The 12,800-nt window shown below is 41.5% G+C and overlaps 1 protein-coding gene across 5 annotated transcripts in view; it reads right to left on the bottom strand.

The window, feature by feature from the left end:
* large1 (LARGE xylosyl- and glucuronyltransferase 1) overlaps positions 1 to 12,800 on the bottom strand; it is a 442,193-nt gene that overhangs the window by 138,667 nt on the left and 290,726 nt on the right. For all 5 annotated transcript variants that reach the window (XM_072268022.1, XM_072268024.1, XM_072268023.1 and 2 more), the window contains one exon: positions 6,277 to 6,381. In XM_072268022.1, coding sequence (XP_072124123.1) covers positions 6,277 to 6,381 — 105 coding nt within the window. The remainder of the gene's footprint in view (positions 1 to 6,276; positions 6,382 to 12,800) is intronic.

Below are 12,800 nucleotides of genomic sequence, written 5' to 3' on the forward strand. Positions count from 1 at the left end.
ACCATACATGGGGCAGGACAAATGACAGGTGAACAGAAACCAGGTTACATGGCTTAATTTTTATATGTCCACACACAAAACAATGTTCTGAAATCACTCCAAACTTTTACAGTCCTGGAAGGACATTAGAGTGAAGCCTCTGTGGGAGTGGTGGAAATACAACACTCAATTTGCATGCATCGAGTCTCTACAAGCTGCCACTTGTTAGCGATTAGATAGCCCAATCTTGTGATGTTGTTGTGATAGAAGAGGGCACCAGATTTTACTCGCACATTTCAGCACAGTGAATTAAGCCTTGGTTTATGAACACAAGTCCTGAATCAACATCTTTGGACTCAGGGACAATAGCCCTACTGACTGAGCTGTGAGTGACATAACAGATGTGAGAAAGGCCCCTGGGGATGACAGTCCACCTGAAGAGGGCTGTGTGACAGACAGTTTTACATAGGTACTCTGAACTCTATATACCCCTCAGCTTTCATTAGGTCATAGGAGGATACAGCATAGAGACAACCCCTGTAGCCCAACTCATCCATACCAACAAAGATATCCAACTAATCTAGTCCCATTTTCCTGCATTTGACTCATATCCCTCTAAACCAGGGTTTCCCAACCTTTTTTATACCATTAACTGAGAGGTCTGTGGACCCCAGGTTGGCAACCCCTGCTCTACACATACCTGCCCATTCCCTCAACCTTCTCCGTCTTGGCAGCTCATTCCATCAACTCACCACCCTTGGCGTAAAGTTACCCCTCGGGTCCCTTTTACATCCCACCCTTCTAACAAACCTGAGCCCTTGAGTTTTTGATTCCCTTTCCCTGGGAAGAAGACTGAGTGCACTCACCCTACCTCTGGCGCTCAAGACTTTATGCACCTCTGTAAAGCCACCCCTTCAGTCTCCTACATTCCAAGGAATAGGGTGTTAGTCTGCCCAAACTCTCCCTACAACTGAGGCCCTTGAGTCCTGGCAACATCCTTGCCATTCCACAAGTATAGTCATGAAATGAACAGGGCTCTGGGGGAAGAGGAAGAGAATTCTCTATTTCTTTACAATAATGAGACCCATTTGCCCCAAGTACACCAAGTCTCAGAGCATCCCTCTTCCACTATTTGATTTCTCCATCCTATCTATTCTCTCAGTATCCAAAACACCAGCCCACCACCACCACCAATTCTCCTGCCATTCACCTACAATACTGGTTATTAATAATAATATTAGTTATCATTACAGTTAATTCAGTACATGGAGGAGAGTGAAACCCTGCCATAGGAGAACCCCGTACTAACCATGCTGGAGATCAGAATCAAACACAGTTTCCTGGAACTGCGAGCCAGCTGTACCACCCTCAGTGCCAATGTGTCAACTATAATATTGCTTGGACAATAATTGGATTGGGATTTTAGATTTATTGGAAGTTATTCACTTCTGAAAAACAAATCTCCATTGAATGACGAAGCTTTACCGAGTGTGGTTATAATGCTAGTTAAGGTTGACACATCAGAGTCATTGTTTTAATTGACTTTTTAGGTAAAGGCTGATTAAAATATCTTTCCTTAAAAACACCCTTCCATGCTAACTGCTGATTCTTGGTTTTATCCTTTATCCCTTGATCCTCTTTAATTAGTAAAGTCTCTGAGAGAAGATGCACATTTGATTACGTTCCCTTTCTTCTCCCACTTATTCATCTGCCCACCAAAAATACCCGAGTTCCTTCGATACACTTCCACCCTTTTCATGCATTGACCCTTTCATGCACTGTGTCAAATTCTGCCCGACTTGCACATCCATTTTATTTTCCAATGAATTTCCAGGAATTCAGAATATGGCAGGGTAATTCGCCGCTTTCCTACCTAATAGTCATTTCCAGATCTCAAAGAAAACTCCACTAATGGTCTTTTATCAAAAAGACCGAAACAAAAACAGTTACAGAGGGGAAAAAAAAATCCTCATCTTTCCAAATCCATCCAGTCTGCTACTTAGACTTTCATGATGCTCTGGGTCTATAACCATCCATCAGGAATGATTTATTGGTTCAATGCTTGATGTGCATCTCATTGTTTCCTGCCTGTTGTTGCTTTTGGTGAATAGAAATTGCTGTTAATTTCTTCTGTCGCTCCCTTTCCTCCCCTGTAAACTAAAAGGAGCAGCTTGATGACAATACACATCAGTAACAGATTCTGCAGTTGCAGCAGCTCTAAAATATCATCTAATCTCCTCTTCTATTTCTATCATACTTATTGTGACACAGGAGAAGGCCATTCGGCCCACTGGGAGCATGCAGGCTCCATGGAGAGCAACCCTGTCCACTCCATTCCCCAATTTATTTCCCTGTAACTTGTTTTCCTCTCTCTTTCCCTGTAACCTTGTTACCCACCTGCCCTAGGAGTAATTTATAATAACGAATCCTTACTCCCTCTGCTCCTGCAAGTTATTCTCCCCAACATACTTATTAGGTCTCCCCGACTTGCAATAATGCAGAACAGAAACAGATCACTTGGCCCAGTTCCTCCAACATGTCATAAGACTATAAACAATGGAGCAGAATCAGATCATTTTGCTTGTCAAACCTACTCCACCATTCAATCATGGCTTTTTTATCCCCCTTCAAACACATTTTCCTGCCTACTCCTCACAACTCTTAACCACCCGACCAATCACGAGCCTACCGTTCCCTGCCTTAAATACACCCAATAACTTGGCTTCCAGAGCCCTCTGTGACAATGGATTCCACAGATTCACCACCTTCTGCCAGAAGAAATTCCTCATCTCAACTCTAAAAGGATGTCCCTTTATTCTGAGACTGTACCCTTAGATCATAAACTCACCTACTAATAGTGACCATCTTTTCTACATCTATTCTATATAGACATTTCAATATCTAGTAGATTTTCATGAGATCTCACCTCATCCTTCAAAACTCCATATATAGGCCCATATATAGGCTCATATGCTCCTCAAACAGCACAACTTCTACTCCTAGGATCGTTGATGATAATCTCCTCTGTATTAGAATCAGGGGACATAGCCTCAGGATTCAGGGAATAGATTGAGGATGGAGATGAGGAGAAACTGCTTTTCCCACAGAGAAGTGAATCTGTGAAATTCTCAGCCCCGGGAAGCAGTAGAGGCTATCTCATTAAAATATATTTAAGACACAGTTAGATTGTGGCATATCAAGAGAATTAAGGGTTATAGGCAAAAGACAAGTAGATGGAGCTGAGTCCGTGATCTAGTCAGCATAATAGTCTGGCATGGACTAGATGGGCCAAAGGGCCTGCTTCTGTGCTGTAATGTGACTATGACAATATTCTGAATGCGGTCTGACCGCCTTACAAAACCTCAACAGTATATCCTAGCTTCCATGTTCCATTCCTCTCAAAATGAAGGCAAACATGCAAAGTTAGTTGTCTGCATTTGACTCATATCCCACTAAACCCATCTTTTCCATGTACCTGTTCAAATACCTTTTAAATCTTATTGCACTTGCCTTAATCACTTTCTCTAGCAGTTCATTCCATGTACCCGCCATCCTCCGTGTAAAAAAAATAATTATCTCTTGGGTTACTATGAAATCTCATCTTAAACTTATCTACCTATACTACAGGCAATTTGCAGTAGACAGGGCTTCAATGCTTCTATCATTCATTCATTGTGGTCTCTTGTTTTGTGGATGCCTCGGAAGAGTACGAATTTCTGGTTGGATACTGTATACATAGAAACAAAAATCTACAGCACATTACAGGCCCTTTGGCCCACAATGTTGTGCTGACCATGTAACCTACTCTAGAAACTGCCTAGAATTTCCGTACTGCATAGCCCTTTATTTTTCTAAGCTCCATGTACCTATCTAAGAGTCTCTTAAAAGACACTACATCGGAGAATATACATCCTCTGATATTAAATGAACCTTTGAACCTTAAATAATGAATGTACAAGCACATCAATTGGGGTATAAAAGAAACTAAGGCATCTTGATTAGCCCACACAGTTCCAGGAAGAGTTTGCAAAATCCACACAGCAGCATCCATAGTCAGTATAGAACCCGAATCTCTAGAGCTGTGAAGCAGCTGTACTAAGCACTATACCACTGAGCTACCATAGTTTCTTGCTATTTTATAATTAAATTAATAAAAGAACCATCCAAAAATTAAAAAAAAATAGGACCTGACGTTCTTACGGGTGCCAACTCATTGAGGAACCACAATATATATTCAATGGCTTCTTTATTGGTTACAGGAGTGGAGTTCAGTGTTGTCTTCTGCTGCTGTAGCCCATTCACTTCAAGATTGTGTATTCAGAGATGTTCTTATGCACATCGCTGTTGTAACATGCGTGTTGAGTTACTGTCACCTCCCAATCAGTTTGAACTAGTCTGCTCATTCTCATCTGACAAGGCATTTTCACCCACAGAACTGCTGTTCACTGAATGTTATTCTCTGTAAACTTTAAGAGACTGCCGTACACGAAAATCTCAGGAGATCTGCAGTTTTGAGATCACAGACCATCCCGTCCAGCACCACGGTCAAAGTCACTTAGATCACATTTCTTCTGCCATTCTGATGTTTGGTCTGAACAACAAGTGAACCTCCTGACCATGTCTGCATGCTGTTATGCATTGAGCTGCTGCCACGTGATTGGCTGTTTAGATATTTCCATTAACGAACAGGGGTATAGGTGCGGATTAAGTATATAGATGTAATAAAGAGGGCGCTGAGTGTATATAGCAGCTTTATGTCACTCTAATTTTGTTTTGCAGAGATAACGCTGAGATTTCTCAGTAACTCTGATTTTCCCTACAAGGTCAGAGCAACAAGTTCTGAACACCAAGCCTATATTATTACAACTGTTCATATAAAAGGCAGAATATGTGTTAAGAATGTATGGTTCTGTAAGGTGTGTATTTGGGTAACAGATAAAGTAGCCGTCTGGTTTATGATCAGCATTAATTGTAAGGGTCTTGTAACGGAACTAGTATCAAATTATCATGAAGGCAGCCAGCTTTGTTCTAACAATTGAATGCTACAAACTTCACTCAGTTACACAGGCAAAACCAGCAGCAACTTTTTGAAGGTATACACTGGACTCTAGTCTTGGTATATAGAGTTTGGTGTGGATAGAGGTTGTGGGGCATATCACTGGAACCTTGTTTGGTCGGGGTGAGTGTAGTTCTCCCAGTTTAACTCTGTAACGTACTGGTGGGTCTTTTCTGAAGTTAGCAGAGCTAGTTGTTCTTGCATGTGGTCTCTCAAAGCATGTCTTTTAAAGCATATTTTTCTCAATTAACTAGCACCATAAGTTTCTCTGAGCCCCATAACTAATTTTCTGCTCCCCCAGTTCTTCCTTTACACTCAGCACCTTCTCCCTTTGTCACACCAATGCGAATAGTACTTTGAGTAATATTGATCCTGATTTCTCAAACTCTTTCCCTCCACCTTTCCATTTCCTCTTCAACTGTTTCCTTAATATGCATCTCCTCACAATAGCTTTCTATGTAAAGCTAGGTCCCAACTTTGGCTATAGCTGCAATAAAACAGCTGTATAAATTAAAGCAGAAGATGCTGCATTTGGTGTTACACACACTGTTTGACCAGACTTAAAATGGGATTGCATCTTCCTTACTGGTTAGATGCAATAAATTCCAAGGCACTACCACAAATAACAGCGAGGGGAGCTCGCTACTGTGCCCTGGATAAATATCCCCAAAGCAAAAGCTGCAAAGCGGATTATTCAGCTAGTTATCATATTGCACCTTGTGGGATTTCACTGCTTGTAATTGCCTCCGTGCTTCCTGACCATAGGCTCACACACTAAGTCATCAAAAGGACATTTTTTTATTTTTCATTTTCTATCTTCATTTGTTCTCTTAAACTGCTCAAGAGGAACCTAGGATAATAATCACGAAGCCCAATATTGTTTTTCTAAAATTAGCATGGCCTGAACTAGATTTCTACTTAATGTTTAAAAAAAGTTTTCTCAAATTCAGAGATTGATTTCAATCTTTGTGTTTTTGATGGGAAGGCAATCAAAGATGTTTCTCTATCATTTGGAGGGCATTGGGTACAAACTCTGGAATCTATTTAACAATAGGGCCCATTTCAAGGGACTAGATTAGTTAGGGAACGATGTCACCTCAGTTTCTGCTCCGGAAGGGTTAGATCCATAGAGGTGAAGATATCATTAGTTTCAGTTAGAAACAGGTTAGGAAATTGCCCTGAGCACTTTACAACAAAGGGAGGAAAGGGTATAGTAATCTACCAGCTGATGGCACACGTACCTGTGTTGTACCCTCGACTCAATGCTGGCCAAGGTCTGTGGTTCTTCCACAAGTTCCCAAGGTACCAATCACTCTGATTCTCCACCAAACCAAGAACTTGCTGTCCTGTGGAAAAAAGCAACCAAAGAAACATTACCCTGCACCAGGCAACCACACGTCTATGACAAACAATCTCTTTACTCCATGCAAGGTCACCCTTGCATTATCCCATAGAACCTTAAAGATTCCTTTGCAAGATGGCACAGCAAAGAAATCGACTTTTGGATATCGCAGCAAATTAACTTTGATAAAGCCAGATCCATAAGAGATGACAGTTTGGTTGAGATTTGGCACTGAGGACAATTACCCAGATGATGCCTCGAGCTCTGATCACACAACACAGGAGGAATCAAAAACGAGGTTGTGAGATCTCCACTGAGATGCTCAACACTACATCTACGCATTCACACACCCAGGAACACACAGGGTTTAGACAGCAAGGAGGATTTATAGTCGTAGTCACAGAATTATAAGGCATGGAAACAGGTCCTTTGGCTCACTGAAACTGTGCTGAACATCAAGCACCCGATGATTCTAATTATCCACAATCTCCCCACGCTCCCAACAACATCCACCATATTGAACTACTCACTCACACGTTAGAATCAGTTCACAAAAGCTAATTATCCCACCAATATGCACAACAATGGCATTTAGGAGATAACTGACAAAGTCACTGCAAGTGTGTGCGAATTCCACACAGGAGGTTGTATTTGAACTCAAATTACTGATGCTGTGAGGCCACAGCTCTACATCTGTTAAACCATCCTGTCCCAGGTCATTTTACCTTTCTCGGGAAAGTACCCTTCAAGGACAAGTGATGCTGAGGCAGTGTCCCTCAAAGACCTGGCCTGTGCCCAGCAGAGAATGGTGCAACATAAATGCGAGCCATTTTTCTCTTTCAGTGGCATCAAACTGGTCAGTCCTTTGCTGACGGACTACAGCCTGGCTGGGCTCTCCACAGCCAGCAGAGTCATGGCTGTTCAATTATGCTACTGTCCCCTTTATCAGCTTCTATGCATAACTGAGCAGCGCTTTGATCTGGTCGATGACTGTGCCTTGGTTATTGATGGGTGAGGTTGTAGATGCCACTCAGATGCCCAGTTCTGCTCCACTACTCATGATCAGGCTGGCACCGGAGTGAGGAGACTCACTGAAGTCTGCTCCCTACAGACCCACTCATCACTTGTATTACAATTGCTCTACACTGTACCACAACCATCTGATTTTGCATGAACAGAGTATGCAGGGCAAGTTTTTCCCACTGTACCTCAGCACATGTGTCACTAATAAACCAATTCCTGGCTTGTTCAATTGTTACATCAGCTTCACATCCCTGGCTGCCCCTTCCCTGACTTTGCTTATTTTCATTGTCACATTGTCATTATTGTCACATGTACCAAGACACAGTGAAAAGCTTTGTCTTGCATACTGTTCATACAGATGAGATAATTACAGGTACTATTGAGATACATAGAACAAACAGTTGTGCTAGAAAGTTTATAAACTCTATTTCTGCATAAATATGATGTAAAATGTGATAAAATCTTCATGCAAATCCTAAAACTAGATAAAGAGAACCCAATTAAATAAATAACACAATAAACATTATACGGGTTCATTTATTTATTGAGAAAAAACAAACCAATATTACATGTATTTATTGGAAAAAGTATGGGGTAATGCCTTCTACAAAAACTCTTTGGAGTCAGCTGTTCCAATGAATGAGCTGTGATTGGAGGGGTGGGTTGTAGAGGTGCCCTGCCCAAAAAAAAGATACCCAAATTCAGGTTACTGACAGAGCCTGCTCTTCTCAAGAAAGATCTGTTTATGTGCATCATGCCTCGATCAAAACAACTTTCAGAGGACCTTAGAAGAAGAACTGTAGAGATGCATGAAGCTGGAAGAGGCTACAAAAGCATTTCTAAAGACCTGAGTGTTCATCAGTCCACAGTAAGAGAAATTGTCTACAACTGGAGTAAGTTCAGTACTGTTGCTACTCTCCCTAGGAGTGGGCATCTTGCAAAGATCACACCAAGAGCACAAAGTGCAGTGCTGAAGGAGGTGAAAAAGAATCCAAGGGTAAAAGACCTGCAAAAATCTCTTGAACTTGCTGAAGGCTCTGTTCATGTGTCCACTATAAGAAAATCACTGAACAAGAATGGTGTTTATGGAAGGACACCATGGAGGAAACCACAACTCTTCCAAAACAAACATTGCTGCATGTGTCAAATTTGCAAAAGACCACCTGGGTGTTCTACAAAGCTTCTGGGATAATGTTCTGTGGACAGATGAAACAAAAGTTGAACTTTTTGCAGAAATGCATACCACTATGTTTGGAGGAAACAGGGCACTGCACACCAACAGCTCACCCTAAACTGTGAAGCATGGTGGAAGGTGCATCATAGTTTGGGGCTGCTTTGCTGCCTCAGGGCTTGGACAGATTGTAATTGTCAAGGGAACAATGAATTCAAAATTGTATCAAGACATTTTACAGGAGAATGCCAGGGTAGCAGCCCGTCACCTGAGAAGCTTAATAGAAGTTCGATACTGCAACAAAACAATGATCTGAAAGACAAGAATAAATCAATAACAGAATGTTTAGAAAGAAGAAAATGTGTGTTTTAGAATGGCAGAGTCAAAGTCCTGACCTTAATCGTATAGAAATATTGTGGAAGGACCTGAAGCAAGCAGTTCACGCAAGGATCCTATCAACATCTCAGAGTCGAAGCAGTTTTGTAAGGAGGAATGACCTAAAATTCCTCCAAGCCAATGTGCAGGACTGATCAACAGTTACTGGAAATGTTTGGTTGAAGTTATTGCTGTACAAGGGGGTCACACCAGCTACAAGAAGCAAAGGTTCCCATTTTTTTTCTCCAACAAATACATGTAATATTGGATCATTTTTCTCACTAAATGAACAAGTATAATTTTTTTTGTGTTATTTATTTAATCGGCTTATCTTTATCTAGTTCTAGGACTTATGTGAAGATCTGATCATATTTTAGGCCATATTTGTGCAGAAATAGAGAAAATTCTGCAGGGTTCACAAACTTTCTGGTACCACTGTAGAATATTCCAGCATGCTACAGGCCCTTTGGCCTTCGATGTTGTGCCGAGCATTTAACCTACTCTAGAACAAACTAACCTTCTACATAGTCCTCACTTTTTCAATCCATCCATGTGCCTATCTACGTCTACCCCCACCCTTAGCAGGGTGTACTATGCACCCACCATCCCTTGTGTAAAGAACTCACCTCTGACATCCCATCTATACACACTTTCCTCCAATCTTCTTATAATTATATCCCACTCTATTAGCCATTTTGGCTCTGGGAAAAAGTCTCTGATTATCCACTCAATCCATGTCTCACATCATCTTGCACATCTTTTGTTATACAAGGTAAAACAATAACAATGCAGAATAAAGTGTGACTGCTACAGAGAAAGTGCAGTTCAGGTAAACTATAAAGTGCAAGGTCACGATGAAGACTGTGAGGTAGAGTTCATTTTATTGCACAAGAGGTCCAATCAAAATGTCTGATAACAGCAGAATAGAAGCTGTTTGCATTCTCTTGAACAGACCACTGCTTTTAAAAGATTAAAGGCTCTGCTTCGAACACCCTTTGAGGGAGTGTCAAAGATTCACAACCCTCTGAAAAAAATTATTCATCTTATCTGACTTAAGTGCATGACCCTTTTTATTCTATAAACAGTAGGTCCTAGTTCTAGATTCTATATTATCAGGAATATTTAAAAGAGCAGTTGAAGTTGTTGTATCAATGGAAACAGCAGCCAGAGATGCAACTGAGTTGCAATCAGAAATGAAAGTGAGTGTGAACAATATTGCAACATTTAAACAGAAACTGGTCTGGCCAAACAAATCGTGTTACCATTGTGGGATGGTCTCACATACACCAATCAGATGGAGGTTTAAAGGCAAAACTTGCAGAAAATGCAACAAAGTAAGACACATACAAAGAGCATGCCAGGAGACAAAAATAAATAGAATTCACAGGAAAGAGAAAAAGATAAAATGTCAAGTTGCAGTTTCAAAAAGAGCATTAATCTGCATGCTGTTGATGAAAAATCTTGATAATGATGAGCGTGACACAGGACTGGATAGTCTTGAGATTTAAAATGTGAAAACTATCAATAGACAAACAATATGGCTTACACCAGAAATGAATGGTAAATTAATTAAAATGGTATTGAACACTGGCTTGGCTGTTTCAGTCATTCCACAAAATGAGTTTAAATGGCGCTTCAAAGATACTGAACTGAAGCCTGTAGACATCCAACTAAGAACTTGTACTGGAGAAAAGATAACTCCTGAGGGAATGAGATCTGTAACAGTGAAACACAACATCCATACTTGTTAGCCTCACTTGACTTGTATGTGGTAAAAATGGGAAGGCCAGTATTGTGATGACGTGAGTGGCTTAGACAACTACAACTTCATTGGAGATCTATCCACCATTTACATGCCATATCCCCTGCAACTGAGTCAACTGAAAGTGAATTAAGGAAAGCACTGGTTGATGTCACAGCAGTGTTCAAGGATGGCATTGGAAACTCAAACATAGAAAGGGAAAATAGTGTTACATGAAAATGCCACACCTAAGTTTTACAAAACCCATCCAGTTCCCTATAGCATCCATGATAAAATAGTCAGTGAGCTAGCTGGCATGGAGGCTGAAGCTATTCTTTCCAAGTTTGAGTGGAGCCCATGGGCAACACAAGTGGTCTTAGTAACCAGGAAGAATGGGCCTGTCAGGATTTGTGGTTATTTTAAGGTCATCATCAACCCAGTACTGAAAGTAGATCAATACCCTCTGCGAAGATAGTCCTACAACCACAGAACCAGAAATTGTTTCACAGTCTCACCTGCCAAGCAGAGTAACACCACCCCCCGCCCCACCACAGGAAAGATGTTATCCCACAAGAGTAAGAAATCCCCCACGGTGATTAAATCCTTCGGCCTCAATGGGATAATTTTAAATTTGCTTTGCCATGGATGTTTACAGAGAAGTTGTATTACGTGCGTCATTGCACCACGTCATAAGTGCACGCCCTACAAGAGAAACTAAACGTACTTGAGGTATCTCTGGCTCCATGCTTTTCTTTTGGTTACTTTTATGTACGTACAAACATAACACTTCAGTGCTTGCTCCAGTCACTGATCAGACGTGGACCGCACTGTGACTGAGCAGTCGAGAATGTAGAGATTTGGGCGAGTGAAGAAAGGATTAACATATGAGGAGAGAATGCAGAGGAGATTTACAAGGATGTTGCCCGGATTGGAGGGCGCACCTTATCAGAATAGGTCGAGTGTACTCGGCCTTTTCTCCAAGGAGTGACGGAGGATGAGAGGTGACCTGATAGAGGTGTATAAGATGATGAGAGGGATTGATCGTGTGGACAGCCAGAGGCTTTTTCGCAGGGCTGAAAAGGCGAACATGAGGGGGCATAGTTTTAAGGTGCTTGGAAATAGGTACCGGTGGAATGTCAGGGGTAAGCTTTTCACACGGAGAGTAGTGGGTTCATGGAATGGACTGCCGGCGGCGGTGGTGGAAGCTGATACAATAGGGTCCTTCAAGAGTCTCTTAGATAGGTTAGTGGAGCTTAGAAAAATAGAGGGCTATGCTCTAGGGAAAGTCTAAGCAGTCTCTGGAGTAGGTTACATGGTCAGCACACCATTGTGGGCTGAAGGGCCTGTAAGTTTCTATATTCTATGAGGAGCATTTGATGGCTTTGGGCCTGTGTTAGAAGGAATGGGGATCTCATTGAAAACTATCAAATACTGAAAGGCCTAGTTAGGAGTAGACAGTGAGAGGATGTTTCTAATAATGGGAGCATCTAGGACCAGAGAGCACAACTTCAGAATACAATCAGAATACATATTCTTTAGAAAAGAGGCGAGAAGGCAGATAGTGGTGAATTTGAGGAATTCATTGCACTGACAGCTGTAGATGCCAAGCTATTTGGTACATTTATGTGGAGATTGATAGGTTCTCAATCAGTAAAGGCATCAAAGGTTATGGGAAGAAGGCAGGAGAATAGAGAAGTGGGAGATAATAGGGATAATATATCAGCCATGTTTGAAAGGCAGAGCAGATGTGATGGCTGAACAGCCTAATTCTTCTCCTATGAGTTACGTTTTGCTTGTGGAGGAGGCAGTGGAGTAACCTGAATAAGCTGCAAAAAAATTGCCAGGGCACAGAAAACCTGTGACAGAGGTGTCCAAAAGTGGAAGGAAGTGATTTAAGGTAAAGGTTTATAGAAGATCGGAGGGGAAATTCTTTTTAGCCGGAGTGTAGTTGGAATCTGGAATGGACTCTTTGGAGTGGGGGCACGGGAGTGTGTTGTTGAAGGCAGTTTCTCTCACAATATTGAAGTCTCGAGAATAGTACTTGAACAGACAAGGCATGGAATACTTTGGACCAAATGTTAACAATTGGGAATAACATTAAGGAGTAGTCGGT

This window comes from Mobula birostris, chromosome 9 (assembly GCF_030028105.1).
Source record: "Mobula birostris isolate sMobBir1 chromosome 9, sMobBir1.hap1, whole genome shotgun sequence".
NCBI classification, from domain to species: Eukaryota; Metazoa; Chordata; class Chondrichthyes; order Myliobatiformes; family Myliobatidae; genus Mobula; species Mobula birostris.